Source organism: Eumetopias jubatus, unplaced genomic scaffold, assembly GCF_037043125.1.
Source record: "Eumetopias jubatus isolate StellerSeaLion01/CBP00866 unplaced genomic scaffold, mEumJub1_p1.0 scaffold_8, whole genome shotgun sequence".
NCBI classification, from domain to species: domain Eukaryota; kingdom Metazoa; phylum Chordata; class Mammalia; order Carnivora; family Otariidae; genus Eumetopias; species Eumetopias jubatus.
In genome coordinates, this window is record NW_028274814.1 from 65,143,057 (window position 1) to 65,163,235 (window position 20,179).

Sequence of the window (20,179 nt, forward strand, 5' to 3'; positions counted from 1 at the left end):
TCAGCGTAGCAAAGCTTATGTATTCTTTTGTATCAAATCTGGGTTCAAAGCCTGGCTTCTCCCCTTCACAGCTAGTTCAGCTTGGACCAATTACTCTCTCCAGGCCTCTGATAAGACACAAGTGTGGCTTCTTAGGCTGTGTGTAAGGTTCTTGCCTGTGGCACTACAAAGCTGTGAGGGGGCCCTGCATCTGTACCTCCTAAAAATACATCACATGGTGGGATCTTTTTTGTAAGAGGACGCCTTGGCTGGAAAGGCTGGGCCTTGACGGAAATTTGGATTTTCTCCAACACAAAGGTCTGTCCTAAGATACTCTTAAGACTGTTCATAGTACTGCCAAGCAAAACCACCCCGTGTAATAAGAGAGGCCTTAATGAGACCCTATGTCCAGGGAACGGTCAGTGAGTTCGTTGTTTAGAACAGAGGAGAAGCCAGATGCCCCTGTCAGGGGCATCACCTTATCTAGAATTATAACCAATTTTTCTTACTCAAATCAGCCAGTTCTTGGTTTTGATCACTGTGGCTAATTTAGGTTGTTTTCATCTTTCTGTACGCAGCTCAGGTCTATAAGAGAACAGTTCTTGAAGGCCTGGGTTGTTCTTAGCAGCCTGCTTGTACTTACACAGTGTCCTGCTGCCTCTGTCTACCACCTGCTATGTTATGTTAAAATGTGTTTACGTGTCTGACCCCTGTGCAGACTTTCAGCTCATCTACAGATAATCTCTCTCTCCCCCTTCCCGCCTCCCACCACCTCTCTCTCATACCCTAGAACATAGTGCACAGCAATAATTTACCGCCTTATGCATCTTTCACGTACTCATTTATTCTTACACTACACCCCAAATAGAAACATTATTATTATTCTTTTAAGTTTCAAAATAAAGAAACTAAGGCATGGAGTGGTTAGGTACCTTGCCCAAGGTCACACAGCTATGAAATGGTGGTACTCGGAGAGGAGCCAGAAAGTCTAACTGCAGTCCCCATACTCAATCAGTAACTCTATCTTCCTTCAAAGATTCTTGGTAAATGTTCGTTTCAACTGATTCGAGCATGACTCAGCACCAATAAATACATGCAAACATCTGGTCTTAGAGGATAAAGAATATTCTTAAAGTCTCAGATGCTTAAAACTTTTCTTGGGACATACATAAATTGTAATAGGCCAAGTTTTCTAAAAACTATCAAAAGCTTTGATTTGCACGTTTTACAAAATTCCATTTGATCACCAAAGGCCTCCTAGAGCACAAAACCTCTTCAAGCACATATGTAGAATGGCTGTGTTTTAGTAATCAGCTGTCACTTACTACACACTTTCATCTAAAAAAACCAGAAGCCTCTGGATGCAAGGTCAATGAGCCTTTTGTTTATCTGTTTTTAAACTGGCATCAGCCTTAGAGGGTTTGAACATGAACTTGTTATCCTTGAAATAAACTGCTGCCTGCCAAAATCCACCCCCAAAGTGGCTCTGATTAAGCAGTAAACATCATTAGAAGACCCAACCTCTGTTAGTACCTTGATTCAAGCAAAGGGCTTAATACAGGGCAGGACAATTTTAAGGTCTCTCATAAAAGCACTGACTGCTGAAAGAAAAAGAAAAAAAAAATTCAAGCCAACAGAGACTAAGGGGAAGTTGTATTCTGTAAACACAGGAGTATTCCATGCCCCTCTGTTTACAGAATGACCTCAGCATGGTTAGCAAGAGGGAACAAGTCCACTGTGGTCTGGGAGAACTGCCTTGAAGGTAAAGGGATGTGACAGAGAGTGAACAGAATCTGCGACCTTAAGGTGAAAAAATATTCATAAAAAAATCACCAGGTCTCTACAGTACCCACTGTGGTAATGATGATGACTATGACAATGATATAGTAATAATAAATAAGCTAATAAGACATGCGTGCCAGGGGCGCCTGGGTGGCTCAGTCGGTTAAGCAGCTGCCTTCAACTCAGGTCATGATCCTGGGGTCCTGGGATCAAGCCCTGCATCAGGCTCCCTGCTCAGCAGGGAGTCTGCTTCTTCCTCCCCCCCTGCTCGTGGGTGCGGGCATTCTCTCTCTCTCTCTCTCTCTCAAGTAAATAAATAAAATATTGGGGGAAAAAAAGACATGCATACCAAACTAATTTTTTCTATTAAGAAAAAAGTTAAATTGCCAAGTAGCAAAATCAAATATATTATTTTAAGCTAGTAGAAGAGTGCAGTGAACATTTATCTTATTTGTTCATTTGTTCATTCAATCATTCATTCATTCATTCGTTCATTCGTTCTTGGCAGCTAGAGCCTGTGCCCCTTCTCCAGTACTTGGATTTCCTGTGGGAAATTCACTCTTGCCTCACTCTGTGAAGTCTCAGTGGAACCCCAAGGTGCTTGGCCTGCCCTAACTCCCTGGAAGTCAGAGGGGCTTCACTCATTCTAGTGCCCTGGCGGAAACAAAGGGCAGGCACGTGATATACAGCGCAAGCTCAGCCAGAGGACTTAATTTTCCCAGGGCTTTGATGTGAAGATAAAAAAATACCTCGTGTAAGTTTACCTATTTGTTCCTGGGTGGGCGCTCAAGTGCTCTCAAGACAGACTATCCCGAAGCCTGTTTCCTGTCTGCTCCGTGCCAACTTCTATAGTGGCCCTTCAATTCTGTGCACCTTCCTCTACTCTTCCAATATTTTCCCCTTTTTTCCCAAGCGATCCCAACTCTGTTTCCATTGTTTGCTCCCAGAGCATAAGTGTTGGGTATCAGCTGAGCAGAGAACCAAGTAAAAACCACACTGACTGAATTGGGTAACTGGGTCATAAGTGAGGACAGAAGCTGGGAGAGGGCACAGACTGGGAATCCCTGGGAAAATACTGTTGGGATCCCAGTGAGGCAGTGCCAGGGAGCCCAGGTGAAGGTCATCGCTAGGGCTACGGCATTAGCGAGGCGCCCTAAGGTCCAGAAAACACTGCACGACGAGCAACAGTCCCGAAGAATGTTTATACTTGACGACAAGTTTAGGGCTTTCAGGTGACCTTGTTATATTCAGAAACAGCTTCTATACCACACAAAAACCTACCAGGAGATGAGAAAAGTCTTCCATTTCTTTGTTCACAATTAATGTTCAGAATAAAGCAACGAGATCACAGATCACAACTTAATGTCCTAGAAGAGTCTAAAGAAAATGTTCTGTGTTTCTCTTCCTTCCTGCTGGGTGCTCACCTTTCTCATTGTCTTGTCTGCATAATGAAGTTAGGCTTATCATTTCATTTTGTTTATAGCTGATTTTACAGCCCAGCTCGTCATTACGATGGTTCTGCAGACCCAGAAACCTTCCCATGAACCTTATTTTCATAAATTCACTTAGAATGAGCTCACATTAAACGTTACTGAATACCATTTAAAAGACTAAAGCTAAAATCTCAAATAAAATTACATCTCCCACTTAAAACTTTACAAAAAAAAAACAAAAACAAAAACCCGTGGGTTAATGATTATTGCCAGACCCATGTTATCTCATTTGTTTGGAAACAAATATGTAAGCAAAGAAATGCATAGGAAGAGATTTGCTTTTCTCCATCTAATCGTACCTGAACAGGGACTCTCTTGACAGCCAAATTTCATTCTGCTTCACAGTTTTCCAGGAGAAAAGCAATAATAGCAGCACAGTGCACACGGTCAGCGTGGTGGCCCCACATCGATTCAGCCAAGTGCAGAGCTTCCTCAATCCGTGCACAAAAAGGATGCAGTAGCCCATGCTGGGAAATAGAGGGAGAGAGGCAGGATTACTTCAGGGGTGCAGTAGAGTCCCCCTGAGTATTCGGTCCCATATAACTAACTTTCAAATAAAACTTGCCCCATGACAGAGAAGCAAATATAAACTCCCCCATCTTACATAGTATTTACACGTTGGTTCTCTGATGCACTATTCCAGCACATTGCTAGCCCTCTGGCATTAGTGTGGAGAATAACAGGTTCATTGTTTAGGCTCAAACTGCCCTGGATTTCAGCAGCATCAGTAGACGTCCCTTTTGTGTGTTCTTGGGTTGTGAACAGACCCTCTGACTCTTGCTGTCTTTTGTCACTGACATCGTATAACCATATTGGCACCACGAGTCTAAATCTAGACTGTGTCGCAGCGGGTGACATCGTGTCTTTGTGAGAGCCAGTCCCCCCAAGAGCTCCCTATCAGCGCCTGGGAGGGATGCTGGTCACCAAGGAGCACTGGCAGTCTGTCTCTAGGGAGGTGCCGCCTGGTATGTTCCCACTCTGGTCAAAGTCCTTATATGGAAGGAAAATCATCTCATCCACAGGCCAGCTCCTGAGCATTGCGGCTTGGAGCCCATCACAGACAAACCGTATTGATAGGATTTTCTTGCTGACTCTGGCTCAGCTTTCTAAATAGACATGAAGAATCTCTCATGTTATCTGAGTGGCGAGTCGACAGCACAGCTTTAAAAACCTTTGGCTGCAATGTGGTCCTGCACACCATCTATGCAGTCGACTGGCCTCAGAAAACCACAAACATTTAATTTGTATCCATCACTGCCATGCGCATTTCAGTTAAGACCCACTTCTTTCCCTGGATAATAGACTACAAATTATTACGGACTATTTTAAGAATGAAGCCAGCTTGTGTAAAGAAATCCTACATCAGTTAGACATTAGGTGCCATAAGAAGCCCAAAATTAATATAGCCCATTTACTTGTTCAATTATTTATTCATTCTCTCTCTATATGTGACTGGCAATATAGTGGGCATTAAGAATGCAATTATGAATGAACCACAGGTGCTGCCCTCAAAGAACTCCAGTCTACTGGGGCAGATTGGTTTTGTAAAGGAAAACACTTTTAAATAGTCTCATTTCTAAACATATTTCCTTTAAAAAAAAAAACTCTCCACTTCTGTTCACTTTTCTAAATGTCTATGGTATCAAGGGTAGAAAAACAAGAGAAGCATTTGAGGTTTCTGACATGGAGATGCTGGGAATCAGTTCAAATTTGAGCTCCAATCCCATACTTCAAATCCCCTCAGTCGGTTGGTCCAGCTCCCTAAGCTTTGAGGATTCACTGTTAGGCCAAACAAAGGGAGTCACCACCCCACTTGCTAGATTCGAGCTAAGGAGGCTGGATTTGATTGCCATAAGCACTGTGCAGAAACCTTGAACATGCTAGACCGTAGCGTCACTAATAAAAACCCAAAACCTCTTCCCACGTCCACAATTCATGTTGGGCCTTAAAGGTTTCAAGAGTTTCTAAACATCTCTCAGTCTCTAAAACCAGCCATGCCGATGCATTATAGGCCACCATGACTGCTCGAGTTCATGAGGATGCTTGCCATTTGCTTCTCCAGCCTCACCCAGATCCCAGCTCTAATGTAGCAGGGTGCATCTCTGGCCACACGAAAGCCTTCTGGGCGCTGTTCTTCCATTCAACAGATATTTAATAAACCCCCAACTGTGTCCTGCCACCGAGATCATATCAGTGGACAAAACAGACAATAATTCCTGTCCTCGTGGAACCCACATGGGTGGGGACAAACAGCCAATAAGCAAATAAAACACAGAGTGTGCCCCACAGCAGGATATGTTACGTGGGTAACAATCTATCAAGCAAAGAGGAAGAGGAAGTCCGGGGTGGGGAGGAAGTTGAGATTTTAACATGGTCAGGAATGGCGACACGGGAGCAAAGTCCTGAAATGTGTGTACCCCGTGCAGGCACCCACAGTTCTCACTGTCTTCTTGCTCCTGCCTTCATACGGCAGCGCCATGAAGAACTAATGTTTGCTGAGCGCATCTCATGGGCCAAGGACGTTCCGTGTAGGAGTCCAGCCCATCCTCGCGTCCCTGTGGGTCATTCACTGTGAGCGGTGTTTAACCCTAAGGCCACTGACGAGGAGAAAGGTGAACTGATTTCCTGAATTCGGTCACACAGCCGGTATAGGAGGGCGAAGACACAAACCCACGCGTTTCAGATTCCAGACTCACGCTCCATATGCTCTCCTGCTTGTCTGGCTTTTGACTTGACCGGCTGATCCTTGCGTTCCTCACACCTAACCACACAGCTTCACCTACTTCCCTCCTAACCACGCCATTCACAAAATTTTAGTACTCGTTTTCTGGCTTCTTGTAGGAAACACAGCTGCCATGTGGCAGAGCAGTGGAAGAAGAGGACATTGGGATCTCCACACGGGGTCTGCAAGCTATGGCCACAAAATGGCAGAAGACAAGAATAACGAAGATAACAACGACAAAAGTAATGAGCTATTTTACACATCCATCCATTTATACTGGCTCCTTCCTATCGGCCACGGCACCGCCCTCAGAGCGTTGCATGGGCCTGTCCACAATATTTGTAGGCCGAGGATAAGGACAGTACTGGCTTTAAATGTATTATCTGATTTAAATATATAATCCTTGGTATCTTCTACTTCTTAATGGAGGAAATTAAAGCTTATAGGAGTCAAATAACTTGTCTGCAGCACCCACAGCTAGTAAGAGAGAAGACCCATGACTCTAACACGATGCTGATCTCCAGAAGTTGGCAAATGTTTTCTGGAAGGGGCCAAAGAGTCGGGCCTTTCAGGCTTTCTGTCCTGCCCACTCTATCTTTGGAGCAGGAAAGCAGTCATCGACACCGTGTAAATGAATGGGCATGGCTGTGTTCCAATAAAATGTATTTATAAAACAGGCAGTGGGCCAGCCTCCCCTCGGGAGCCGCAGTGTGTTGACCCCTGCTATAACCGAAGAAGGAGAAGGCCATTCCTTTCCGCTCAGCACAGGCATCAGAATCAAGTAACGTGATCATTTTTTTTGGAAAGTCCTTGTATTGACATATAGTTTAAGGAAATAGTAAGCCATATAAAATCATCTCTACTTAGGTTTGCAAATTTCTTAGAGAGTATCACATTCTTACAAAGGTGAACACAATATCACAAAGATTAAGATGCTTCTCTGTTATGACATTTCATCCTTCAACATCTGCTTTAATACACTGATCTCAGCGGCAGCGGGGAGAACTGCTCTCTCCATTTCTTGGGGCGGGGCAAGCCCTCATTCTGAAAGTAGAAAATCAAGCAAATGAGAAGCTACATGCCTTTCTGGCCTCCAAGGAGATGAAACCAGACTGCAGGTTGCTTTGGTGAATCTGGTTAAGGAAAATCTGGGCTCTGATGAGCGACCTCTACACAGAGCATAAAGGAGTCCGTGCAAACCACTGACGGTGGACAAAACCAGAACCTGAAGAACCAAACTCTGGCTACTGATTGGTTTGGCTCAGCACTGAGACGCATTTTCAAAGCAGCTGGAGAAGCACCACGGCTTCTGGGAGTGGAGTCATTATTTGATCTCTCACTCACAGGCTGAAGGTATCCCCATTTCAGTGCACGTAATAACTAGAGACTCGGCCATCTCTCCCCTGATACTTTTATGATGCGCATCCAAAGGGAACTGAAGAGGAAATGCAGGTCAACAATGTTTGTCCTTCCATATTAGAATGAAAAATATTTAAACCTGTTATTTGAGAACTGTGTGAGAAGTTAATCATTGTGTAAATAGTGATATAAATGTACTTTCACGAACCTTCCCCAGAAGCTCTTAAGTGATAAAAGAACAACACTTCTCCTTCCTATTTACATCAACCTGAAAAGGGGACAATTTTCTATCTCTGGGCCAAGCATGTTATGATGTTTACTATGGCTTCACTTTTTGTTTAATTACATGGAGCAAAGAGAATCTTTTCGCTATTAAATACAAGTGAAATTCCACCTTTTAACTTAAACTCAAACAACCCACTGAAAAGATCTACAAATAACATTAGTGATACAAGACAGACACAATCTCACGATTTTATTACTTAAAAAAAAAAAATTCCCAACTTTAGATAGTTGAAATGAAACATGGACCTACTTAGCTTCACTCTGATCTGGTGAATCCCCACCTGGTAAATTATGACAGTAACATCTGATTCTGGTCTCATGGATGGTTAAACAATAAAGCCCTGGAATGCGGAGCCCAGAACAGTGTTTGATGCTGCAGCCTAGATGCAGCAGGGGGCCAATGGCGAGGCCTCAGATCAGATTTAACCTGGAAGCTGCCAACTTCTGATGAGCCAAGACTCCCCCCTTGTTCTTTTTTTTAAATCTCACTTATTTGATGGGCGGGAAAATTTCTCAGAAGGTTGAATGTATTTGGATGTGACTTTATTCATATTCCAAGAAAATGACTCCAAAAGCATTTCTTATACATTTCCCTCTTGTGTGGCTCCTCATCCTCGGTGCTGGGCTCCCGCGGTAGAGAGGAAGAGCTTCTTTCTATCACTTCTCCACGAAATAGATTTCTTCCGTTCTTTCCTCAGCATATCTATGAACAACTGGGATAATAATGTCATTGCTTTCACCTTCTGAGAACCGGATTCTCCTCTACGTCTTTGAAGATGAGGTGCTTCCTCTCAACCTTGCAGTTCATCTACTAGCTCCAAATTTATGAGACCTCTCGTGGTAAATAAGGCAGAGCTCTGGAGTCTGCATTTCAAGTCTGACACTGCCTGTTGTTTGATCTTCAATTATTCAAAGTCACTAGTTATTAATTTTCTTATTTGTAAAAGGAAATAATTTTACACTGTGCATCATGCTCGATAGACAACCATAAATGATAACATTAATATTATAATAATAATATTATTAGGGAATTATTTTCTGCTGCATAGAGTAGGAGACAGGATATGTGTAGAGTCTGCATACATCCAGGTCAAAACAGATGCCTGTCTCTACCAGGCTCCTGTAAGTGCAGTAACTTCCTGAGGCCTCTAAAACACTATGAGCAGCAGTGGAACAAAAGTGCCCTCGTGCAAACTTTAAGCTTGGGAGTTCACAGTGAGGAAAAGGAATTTGGGAACTGGGTCAAAGGAGCTAGGTTCTTTCCTGACACTTGGGGAGTTCCATTGGCCACAGGAGATTCGCTCAATCTCATGAAGCCTTAGCTGTTTATTTTACAAGAGTTTAAAATTGCCTGCCTTAGGTAGCTGAAAATATAGCTACTTTAAAGGGCTGTTTGTAGAGTAAATGAAATAATGTATGTGGACACAGTCTGTGAACTGAACACAAGGTATCCGTGTTTTCAAGTGAAGTGTTTGTGTTCATGTGTGTGTTCAGCATGCCATATTCTATGACATCAATAAAATGTATGGTGTATATCATTAAAATATGTGATCAGATCTGTAAATACACCTCAAGAAATCCAGTTTATATTAAAGTCCAGATTGAGCCAAACTATGTAATTTATGGGACAATATAAGTCTTTCAAAAGCATTCACATAAGCCCCCTTAAATCTAAAAACTTCCTTGTACAATATTGTTCACTTCAGAAAGGTCTGAGTCACACATCACTTTTACAGAACAATCTATTGTAGGAAGTAAGACACACCTGTAGTGTGCGAAACACAGGTACCCATGTATGTATGCTAATGTGCACTCACAGTTCTGAAATTCAAAAAGCACTTAAAGCAAATCTTCCCTTATCCCCATTTCAAATCTTTCTCTCCTCTATCTTTATGAATACAGGAAGAAAGAAGGGAAGAGAATGCAAATTATCATCTTTTTGGTGAACTAATGCACAGTAAAGAAGCTTTTGTATTCAACTTTCATATGAAATAAAGTATTAAGAAGTTCAGGCTGGTTATTTAAGGATGGAGTAATGTTTTATTCATTTGCACCTTGAGCATCAGACTATGACAGGGGCTTTTTCATAAGTGTGGTTGAACAATGAGGTTAAAAGTATGAGAAACTCACATGGAAACAAGGGTAAACCTAAAAATGTATCAATCCAAGTCAGGGGTGGAGATTTTCACCACCAAGAGAACTACCCATCCCTGGGGTGTAGGTGTTACCCCTTGCAGGAGCTTTCACTCCAGGCCTGGCTTCCTTCCCTCCCAGCCTGGTACAAGTAGTCTCTGCCAGATTTTCCATCTGGGCCTGAGAGGCCTTTCGGCCAAAGCCAGAGATCTCCCCCAAGGAACTCTAAAGCAACTCCTGAAAAGTGAGAAAAACCACCCTCTCCCTACCCTCCTACAAGCATGCCCATCTCTAGGACCTGAATTCTGTCACTTCTTCCACAAACCACCATGGCCTATGGTACAGCATCTGCACTTCTGAAACAAAAGCATAATGGACAATCCACTAGTTGTTGTTGCCTCCTCCTCTATTCCATGTGTTAACATGGACCTGACCACACCGGCACATGCTTTCTCATGTGTCCAGTGTTTTTAAAAGCTCTACAATACTCTTTTATGAAGCATCCACTGTGCGGGGTACTACGAGAAAGCACAACATACAAAAATGGCGATCCCAAACCTCACAAGAGCAGGCAATCCAGGTTTCCAAGAGAGTATGGAGAATATTTTAAGATTACTAAAATTTGTATAAGAAGTCACTGGTTTAGTGGTAACCATTTGGCAATATATATAAATGTATCCAATCAGCACGCGTACATCTTCAACTTACACAATATTATATGTCAATTATATTTCAATAAAGATGAACGAAAAAAAAGTCAGTGGTCTGAGATACATTTCCCTGCGTGGAATCCAAGAGAAAAGGAAAGCAGTGGATTCACATATAAGGACGAGGGGTCTTGATAGGAGGGAGGCTGAGATGGCCACACTTCGGTCCACTCCCACCCTCCAGGCAAAGCCACAGCCTGATGTGCAGGACCTGGGCTGTCAACATCTACGGGTTAGTTGTTCTCCTCTGTTTGCAAAGGCACATTTCCTAACCTCCCTCAGTATGGGACTGACCTGCTAGGGTAGGGTTGCGGAACCAATGGAAGAAGAGAAAGGGCGGGGAAAGGTGGAGAGGCCCATACCTATGTTATTTTGCTTTCCTTCAACTTTGATTCCTCCAACCTCCTCATTTGCACAGGGTGGACTGAAATAATGACTTGCAGCTACCTAGCACAGCTTATAGTATTTTCACATATATTTTTCCATTTAGGCTCATCTGAATCCAAATTACACTCTCCAAATATTACTTTCAAATTGTGGTTTCCCAGACATTTGCTGTTCATCATTTAGGACTGGATAGGCATAAACATTCATTTTTTTATTAACTAATAGACTTCTGTGTAATTAAGGCTGTGATTATAGTTCAGTAAGTAACTGCCTGACCCAGGCCACCCCGCAGATTGGCCAACTGATCTTCAGCCCACCGGCATCCAATCTCCCCTCAGCTCACTTCATTTCCACCATGGCTCTGTTCTGTTCTATTTGTCTGTGATCCACAATCTCTAGTTTTAGAACACATATGTTCGAGTCCCTCAGTAAAAGTCCTGCTCCTCTCCTTCCTGGTCACATTCTTCACGTGGCACACTCACCCCCAAGCACAAGCACCGACCCCAAGCCTGGGGCAACCCTGGGACCCTCCCTACCTGGGCACTGCCCTCAAGAGCAGCCCTCACTGGACAAGGCCTAGCGTCTAGATCTCATACCTCTTCTGAATTCAGGTCTCGAAGGGCTGGATGGAACAGTTCATGCTGGCACAGCAAGAGCAAAGAGACAAGCTGGTATCAAGTATTTCCATCCTTACTCCATCATATTCTGAAGAATAATCTTAATCAACTTCTGAAACCCCGGAGTAGGTTATTACACCAGCAGGAAGCCTCTGACTGCACGACAGTGGAGGTTTGTCCCACTGAAGACCGGAGATGTGGGGAGGAGCAACAGAGCTTGACAGGCTCGGCTTTCTTCTAAAAATACGGTGTACAACATGGAAGATGCCATATTTAAAAGCATTAGAATACCTCTCTAAAGTAAAAAGACTTACTTCCTTACTCAAATCTTGGATCTTCCCACTGTTTCTTTTCCAGTGGTATCCCTGACCTTCACCCTTTCTCTCCAGATCATTTGGTGATACCATTTTATTGCCCCCTCGTGTAACAGCACACTGCATTTCTCCTTTTCCTTCATTGCACTCATTATGACAAAAGAGAACCTCCTTTTAAGGCGGCGTGATAGAACTGCATAAAAATGGATTCAGAGCTAAAACTAAGTAATAATTGAGTGGCTCTGGGTAATTTAGCCAACACATAGGCAGACTTACACACACATATTCCGAGACCTGGTGCACTTGATCTTGTAACTGAAAACTGCCTCTCAATCTATTTCTTGGGTTTTTAGTTAAGTGGCTCTTTGTCAAGCCCAAGCTGCTTTTCCCACCTCTCTAATGTATTATACAGTGGGAATTTGAAACAAACAAAAAAAACAAACTAAAAAACGAGTATCTGGCTTTGTCTGGTTCCTGGATTTTCCATGATTTTTGTGACTTGGGCCCCCTCAAAATCGAGTTACTTGTATCCTCTTACGTGGTTCAGTCTTGTCCCATCCCTGCCAGCCATGGCCTTAGAGGGACTCAACCCTCTTTATTTGGTATCAGCCACCTTGGGGGCAATCCTACCTGCACTTTGAGTCCCTGCTTAGATCCTCCGCTGCAGCCGAATTAATGGGTCTCTCTCCATGACTTCATGGGGACAGGCAAACTTCTGACCTGTTCTCATGGACTGCAACCTCTGTTACTAAGCTGCCTGTACAACGGCTCCTTAAAGAGGGAGGTCTGGCCTTGCTCTTGCTGCCAGGGGCCCGTTTCCTCCTGACATAAATCATACATTCCTTCTTGCTGCTTTCCCCGTGAACTTCTAAGCATCAGCTGTTCCTGCTGCTTATGAGGACACCCCATTATCTCACAGCAGAGACCCCACACAGATGCTTCCCGAACCACTTCTTGGTGTCCACCACCTGGACCCTCAGAGAGCCTGTCCCCATGGCAAATGTACCGCCTTCCTTTCCCCTCCCTGCACGGGACCCATCTCCCTTTCCCTACGGGGACCATCCTATTGAAAAAGAGCAGACATAGGTGGTCACATTCCAATGCATGACAAAAATCCATGTTTAAAATCCGAAGGAGAAAAAAAAAATTCATGCTTTCCACAAGGTCATTCTGAATCACAAAACAGCTGAACTTTGGAGCTGAAAGAGACCTTAGAGATCATGTAGCACAATGATTACTGAGGTTTGAGATTTCCCAAACCTGTAAAATTTCCAAGTAAGTGGACTTGGGTGGGGGAGGAGGGTTGTGCACCCCCTGCTGCTCTTACACCTTGTCATAGGAGAAAAGATATTTTAATACCAAAAATATAAGAAAGGCATAATTTCATAATTTAAAAAATGCACAGATAAAACTTTATGAAAAACCCACTGCATTGTCTTTCTCTCCTCACCCCCCAATTTGGCCACAGACCAGGAAAAGCCTGTTATGGAGATCTAAGCAACACTTGGGGACCACTGAGCAAGGCTAACCCGCTGGTTTTACTGGTAGGAAAATGATACCCCCCAAGGCTGCCAGTCAGTAGGGGACCGATGGGGCTGTGCCGATTCCCAGTTCAGTCTTCTTCCTACTGGATTTGCTAAGGTAAGCTTGCGTTGATATCAAATGACTGCTCTGCTGATTTTAATATTTGGTCAAACTCTGATTTACTCTCAAATCATCGTCACTCTCCTCCAGCAAGTCTGAAGAAGCGCATGCATAGATGGCTCCTCAGAAGGGGTTCCCAATATCAGATAACGGAAGCAGTGTTACTTCCGAGGTACCATTTCTCCTTTTGCATCCTAAGAAAGAAATACTGCAGTATTGCTCCCATAGCGACCCAGTTAAGATTAAAAATTTCACCTCAAACTGATAGGTATGACTTGAAGGTAATCCTCAAAATCAAAAATGAATGGGGTGGGGGTCATCATTTTTCCAGCTTTCCATGTCTGATGTGTCCACAAGCTTAAGGATTATACAATACAAATGGCATCTTTCTAAGAGTAGGGCAAATTTTTATATTTCTTTCTTCCCTCCAACACACGGTATCACAGGGTATCGAACTTCTTCTGTGGTCTCAATTATTCCTGACCAATGCTATCCACAATATTGTTTCTGCCTCCATTTATTCTTATCTGCTTCCTGTTTCCACTCATTCATGTTCTCTTAAAGTAGTTTAGGAATTTGCTCTTTGGCGATGAAGTGAATAAATCAACCTTAATCTGGCATGTAAGTGGATATCTGATCACATCCAATGACTTCATCTGAGAGCTCGCAACAACTATTTCTGCTTCATTGATTCAAAGACATTTTAGTCCTTTGAAGCATTCTAATGTGGTTTTTATACGATACCAAAAAAAAGTAGCCATAAAACATTATACCTCTCTGGAGAGAAGAATAAGAGATCAAAATTTCTGTTAAAAAATGTGATTTAAGCCCCAAACTCTCCTGCCTGTTCAAAAAGGAAATCCACAAAATAGGCATTTATCACCAGAAGGAAAGATTATCCCAATTTCTTTTGGTGGTGAAACTCTGACCCTAAAGCCGTGCAGTGATAAATAGATAGCCTATTTCTGTCCCTTTTATCCACAGATTTCAAAGTGCAAGTCAGAGGAAGGTGACATTTTGGGGCTTATCTAAGTTAGGATGACGGAGAACAAAAGCCAGAAGATTTGAGTGCCTTGTTCATTGTTAGGCATAAAGGCAGAGATGAAAGAGTACTTGGTCTGACTCGTTCTGGGCTTTTCTTGTAAAATAGCCAAATCAGCCTCTGGGCCTGATGGGAGTCGCCCAGGCTTCAGTGAGGGTGGACATGATTTCTGTGGTGTTATGGATGGCATCTGAGGCCAAGATTTGGCTCCATATCCCTCGAAACAAACATTTAATGAGTAGAAAGTTCAACTTCCTCAGAAGAATTACCAAGTCAGCTTTTTACTTCGTTGTCCTGTCGTTTGCTAGAGTTTTTGAGAGAACACAGGTGTCTGCATAAAGATGATGACAGGTATTATCAAACTTCCACTGAGGACACTGGGTATATGTTTTCCTCAAAGCACCTGGGTACTTCATGCTGTGGAAAATGGCTCTTTCTTGTCAAGGTCAATAATGTAAGGAGAGTCATGCAGAGAAGATTCCTGTGTGTATAAAAGGCTTGGGAAATGGTCTTCACCATCGCCAAAGCCAATGTCTAACCTTAATAAATGCAACAGGCAACATCCAGTGTTCTCACGCTTTCCCAGGGATGCCTACAGCACAGGCAAACTTCCCTGTGGTCCCCAGGAAGCTTCCAGCGGCTCTAAGGACTTCATCACACTCCATTTATAAATGTTGACAGTTTTCTAGGAAAATGAGGGACTTTCCCTGGAAAAGAATTTACCCAGCAGTGACCAGATGCCCCACCTCAGTAGAAAATAGTGGATAGCTGGGCAAAAAGCTGCCGAAACCCTCGGAAAATGATGACTGAATGTCAACACTGCAATGCACACATGTAGGGTAGAAAAGAAAAAAAGATAGTCATCTCTTTAATGAGGACCACCAGCTCACTGACCCTGATTTTGGATGACTCTGCACCAAGTTTGCAAAATGGAGCAAAATCCGAGTTGGTTCTAAGAAGCAGGCACTTGCTCTTGGAAATATTGAGGCTTTCTTCATATTCACAACTTTCATTTTACTCCAAATGAGCTTATTCCTAGTGGAAAAAGGACAGGGATACTACTTTGTCTATTTTAGAGAAAAGAAAGTCAGAGAAAGGTCGGGGCACCTGGGTAGCTCAGCTGGTTGAGCATCCTCTTGGTTTTGGCTTAGGTCATGATCTCAGGGTTGTGAGATCGAGCCCCATGTTGGGCTCCATGCTTAGCACAGAGTCTGCTTGGGATTCTCTCTCTCTCTCCCCCATCCCTCTCCCTGCTTGTGCCCGTGCTTTCTCTCTCTCTCTAAAATAAATAAATCATTTTTTGAAAGTCACAGAAAGGTCTATTTAAGATATGGCACCCAGGAGGAGCCAGAACTGGCATGATTCTATAGGTTTAGGGAAATACACCTTGGAGAGAGGAACCCCTCATTTTAACTAAGACACCCCACAAATGGATAATAACAGTATTATAGGCTTAATAATGTTGACATAAGGGTCTCTTCCAGAAAAATGACATTTTAACCTCTTGTTTAAAATTCCAGCCCTTTATTTCCTCAGAAACTGTTCTCTTGTCTCTGGATTAGAAAAGTTTGCTGCACATGCAATTCTTTGTCCCCCCGAATCCCAGATTCCTGAGGATTTATATCACAGGACTCTTAGAAGTACACATCCTGATCACCAAATGGAGTTGAGCTGAAAGTACGTTTACTGTGTTCTGAGTTTCTCCTTCTTTTCACTTAAAAAGAATACTAAGATGTTACTATCAGAGAAGCAATATAGTCTGGAAGGTGAGAGGTCCTTGAGTAGACAAAGATCTGCATTTAAGCTCTGCCCATCTTGAGCAAGTTCATGAACTTCTTAGCACCCAGGTGTTATATTTTTGTAAAACAGGGGAATGGCATCAGCTACCTAGGGAGCTGACATCAATCAATAACACTTAAAATACATTTTTTATTGACCACATACAATGCAAAACACTTTCTAAGCTTTTTAAATGATCATCTCATTTAATGCTCACAATGTCTCCTTGAGTTGGGTACCATTATCTTCATTTTGTACAGATGAGGGAAGCGAAGCTTTGAGGCATCACACTCATGCTTAAGCCAGAATTCAAACATAGGCCCCCTGACTTTAGGGGGGAGCTATGGACTACTACATAAACAATGTGAGTGAACTGATAAATATAATATGCTTAGCACAGTGACTGACATGTAATAGAGGTTCACTAGAAGTTTTGATACAATTAACGTTAATTCATGTTTATCAGCAGCTAAACTCTTTGAGGGCAGGCACCGAGACTCATTTTTGTAGCCTCAGATTCTAGTACAGAATGCAAACGTGCTCCGTGGAGACTTGTTAGGTGAAGAATGAACACAGATTCCACTTGGAATCATCCGCACTACAGAGAAGAGCAGACTGAAGCCACTTTCAGCTGGTCTAAGCAAAAACATATCTAGAATAGACACTGAATCCCCTTTGCCCTTCATATTCCCTATTATTGGCAAGGTCTCATAAGCCTGGTGTCTCATAGCAATACAGAATACAAAGAATTTGTGTTGTGTTTTTGTCCTTAACAAATAGTATTTATCAAGAAATAACCTCCTTCCCAAATGGTAGTGAAGACCCATGAAGAAAATTAAGGACTGTCCTCTCACCTTAACCAAGTCAAAACAAGAAGCTGTAAAGACTTGGAAAAACTGTTAGGGACTTGGTTTAGGGGTAATCAAAGGTTATGAAATTGATTCCTAATTATTTGTGTTTTTAAATTTCTAACAATATCAATTAATAAAATTAAAATCTATTGATATTTAAATTAATTTAAAAATAAAACTTAAAGTTAATTAAAATTCCTACCAAAGGATACAAAAATGCAGATTCAAAGGGGCACATGCACCCTGATGTTTATAGCAGCATCACCAACAATAGCCAAACTACAGAAACAGCCCAAATGTCCACTGACTGACAAATGGATAAAGATGTGGTGTGTACACACACAAACACACACACACACACACACACAAACACACAGGAATAGTACTCAGCCAGCAACAAGAATGAAATTTTGCCATTTGCAATGACATGCATGGAGCTACAGAGGATTATGCTAAGTGAAATAGGCCAAAGAAAGACAAATACTATATGACTTCACTCATATGTAGAATTTAGGAAACAAAAGAGATGAACATAGGGAAGGGGGGGGAAGAGAGAGGGAAGCAAACTATAAGAGACTTTTTTTTTTTTTTTTTTTGCCATAAGAGACTCTTAATGACAGAGAACTGAGGGTTGCTGGAGGGGAAATGGGTGGGGGATGGGCTAAATGGGTGACGGGCATTAAAGAGGCCACTTCTTGTGATGAGCACTGGGTGTTACATGTAAGTGATGAATCACTGAATTCTACTCTTGAAACTAATATTACACTATATGTTAACTAACTAGAATTTAAATAAAAATTTGAAACAAAAATAAAATTCAAAAAATAAATAAATAAAATAAAATTCCTAACTCAATAAATAAAAATAATGATTTCCTTATAATATTTTGGTTTAGGATACTGCCTTTTACAAAAGTTCATTCTTATATAACTTTCATGATACTACTTAATTTTAGGAAGTTTACTAAAAATGAGAAAGCCTGGGTTCAAAAAAGCTTCATATCTTGCTCAAGGTTATATAATGGATTAAAGGCAGAACCACTTAGGGGACTTTTCTAGGCATCTGAAAAGAAATGTGGACTTGAAACACTGACAAGAGAACAGACAAGCTTCCGCAGAGTTCAAATATTCAGAGATTAAGTGGCATTATGTAATCACATATGGCTGAAGACCCTTTATAATTTTTAACCATTTTTTTCTCAAGGACAAATTTTCTTGAGATTGTACCTATTTTTAAATTAAAAGAACAAAGAAAGGAAGAGAGAAAGAAGGAAGAAGATATAAGTTACACTCGTGTTACTTAACAAGTAATAATTTTATGCAAATCAAATATTTCTAGAAAATTACTACAATTACGTTTAATGAAACATAGATATTGGGGTAAATGATTGCCACTGGAATCCCGAATATACTCAAGTCAGTACTTCCCATTTAGCCGTCAAGCTCCCAGCTGGAGGTAAGCTGCTGTGAGCCGGAGTGAACAGGTGCAAGCGTGAGCTCGCCCAGACCTCCGTGTGGCTGTTGTGAAAGCGGAGGTAATACACGCCTCAGCAACACGAGGACCTAATTGTGACACACACAAAGGACCGTCCCTCTGGAACTATCCATGTTGGTGACGGAAGGCAGGTCTCGTAAAGAGGAAATCAGGAGCAATAATTACCTAGGCATGTAAAGGACTCTCTCGGCCACCACAAAACCCACCCTGAAGAAGAGATTGCTGGCTGGAATGAACGGGAAAACCAGGAACAACAAGCCCACTAACACTTCCTTGTGCTCCAGTCTCTGAAACACACAATAGTGAAGGACAAATTAATTTTTTAAACATTTCACTTCAGTCGGCATTTAACCATCTCTTTCATTCTCAAGTTCTCATTGACGGAATGAATAAATGAGACCAATGCAAACCCTTTGATCAGTGTGCTGAATTCATCAGAGAAAGCCCTCAGGCTGAAAGACCTCTGGCAAGGCACACGTTTGCCACCCAGAAACCTCTGATAATTGCACAGGATCAGTGACCATTACTCCTTGTTCTGGGCCAGCCCTACCGCAACCCTACTTTTTGGTTCTGGTCCCTTTCAGAATCTCTGTGCGGCCCCCCCCCGCCGCCAGGCAACTGGTTTCCAGGGAGCAAAGCAGCTTAATAGAATCAAGCCCACTAAGGCATCATGGAGAATTCTTATCCTCTCAGAAATAGAATGCATTAAAAAAAAAAAAACCCACAACAAACCTACACAACGCTCACCAGAAGCTTAGCATAAAGCTTGGCATAAAGGAAATTAAATGCAAATGGTAAAATTCAGGGAACCAATGAGTGAGATCATTAAAGCTGAGAAATTTTTAGCTCAAATTAAGCCAGTAATTTTTCCATGAAATTTTTTGGCATCAAAAATCATTACCATAATTCATTAAATTGACAAAGCACCTTTCTCTAATATTATGTATTATTGTAGATATTAATTTGTCAAGATTTTTCTGTCACTTCTAATTAGCAGAAAAAATTATTTATTACTAATAATTTGTTATAATGGACACTGTAAAAGTTAGTTTGTATTTCCATGACTGTCTATGATATGAACACATCTGAAGACAGGCCTAGTTAAAACAAACCTTAATATATGATGACATTATTTTTTCTCCTTAAAACAGTTTAAGAAAACCAAATAGAACTTTGCATATTACATTTATAAATATTTCTTACAAACACTTAAAGGTGTATTACTTTTAATAATTGTAGAAGACTAGATACAAGAAGAGTTTTAAATATAAATAAAACTTCCTAATACAAACTACTAATGCTTTAAGTGGACAAAGTAAAAGATTTTTAACATCTTGAGAAATTTGTCACCCGGATTTTATTTTATTTATTTATATTTTTAAAAAGATTTTACTTATTCATTTGACACACAGAGAGAGAGAGAGAGAGAGAGAGCATAAGTAGGCAGAGTGGCAAGCAGAGGAAGAGGGAGAAGCAGGCTCCCCGATGTGGAGATCGATCCCAGGACCCTGGGATCATGACCTGAGCCAAAGGCAGACGCTTAAGGACTGAGCCACACAGGCGCCCCATCACCTGGATTTTATTAAGATCT

General features: G+C 41.9%; 1 protein-coding gene across 2 annotated transcripts in view; it reads right to left on the reverse strand.

Annotated features, from left to right (window-relative positions):
- TMTC1 (transmembrane O-mannosyltransferase targeting cadherins 1) overlaps nucleotides 1–20,179 on the reverse strand; it is a 271,874-nt gene that overhangs the window by 69,619 nt on the left and 182,076 nt on the right. For both annotated transcript variants that reach the window (XM_028113292.2, XM_028113293.1), the window contains 2 exons: nucleotides 18,754–18,875; nucleotides 3,554–3,721 (listed from right to left, as the gene is read on the reverse strand). In XM_028113292.2, coding sequence (XP_027969093.1) covers nucleotides 3,554–3,721; nucleotides 18,754–18,875 — 290 coding nt within the window. The remainder of the gene's footprint in view (nucleotides 1–3,553; nucleotides 3,722–18,753; nucleotides 18,876–20,179) is intronic.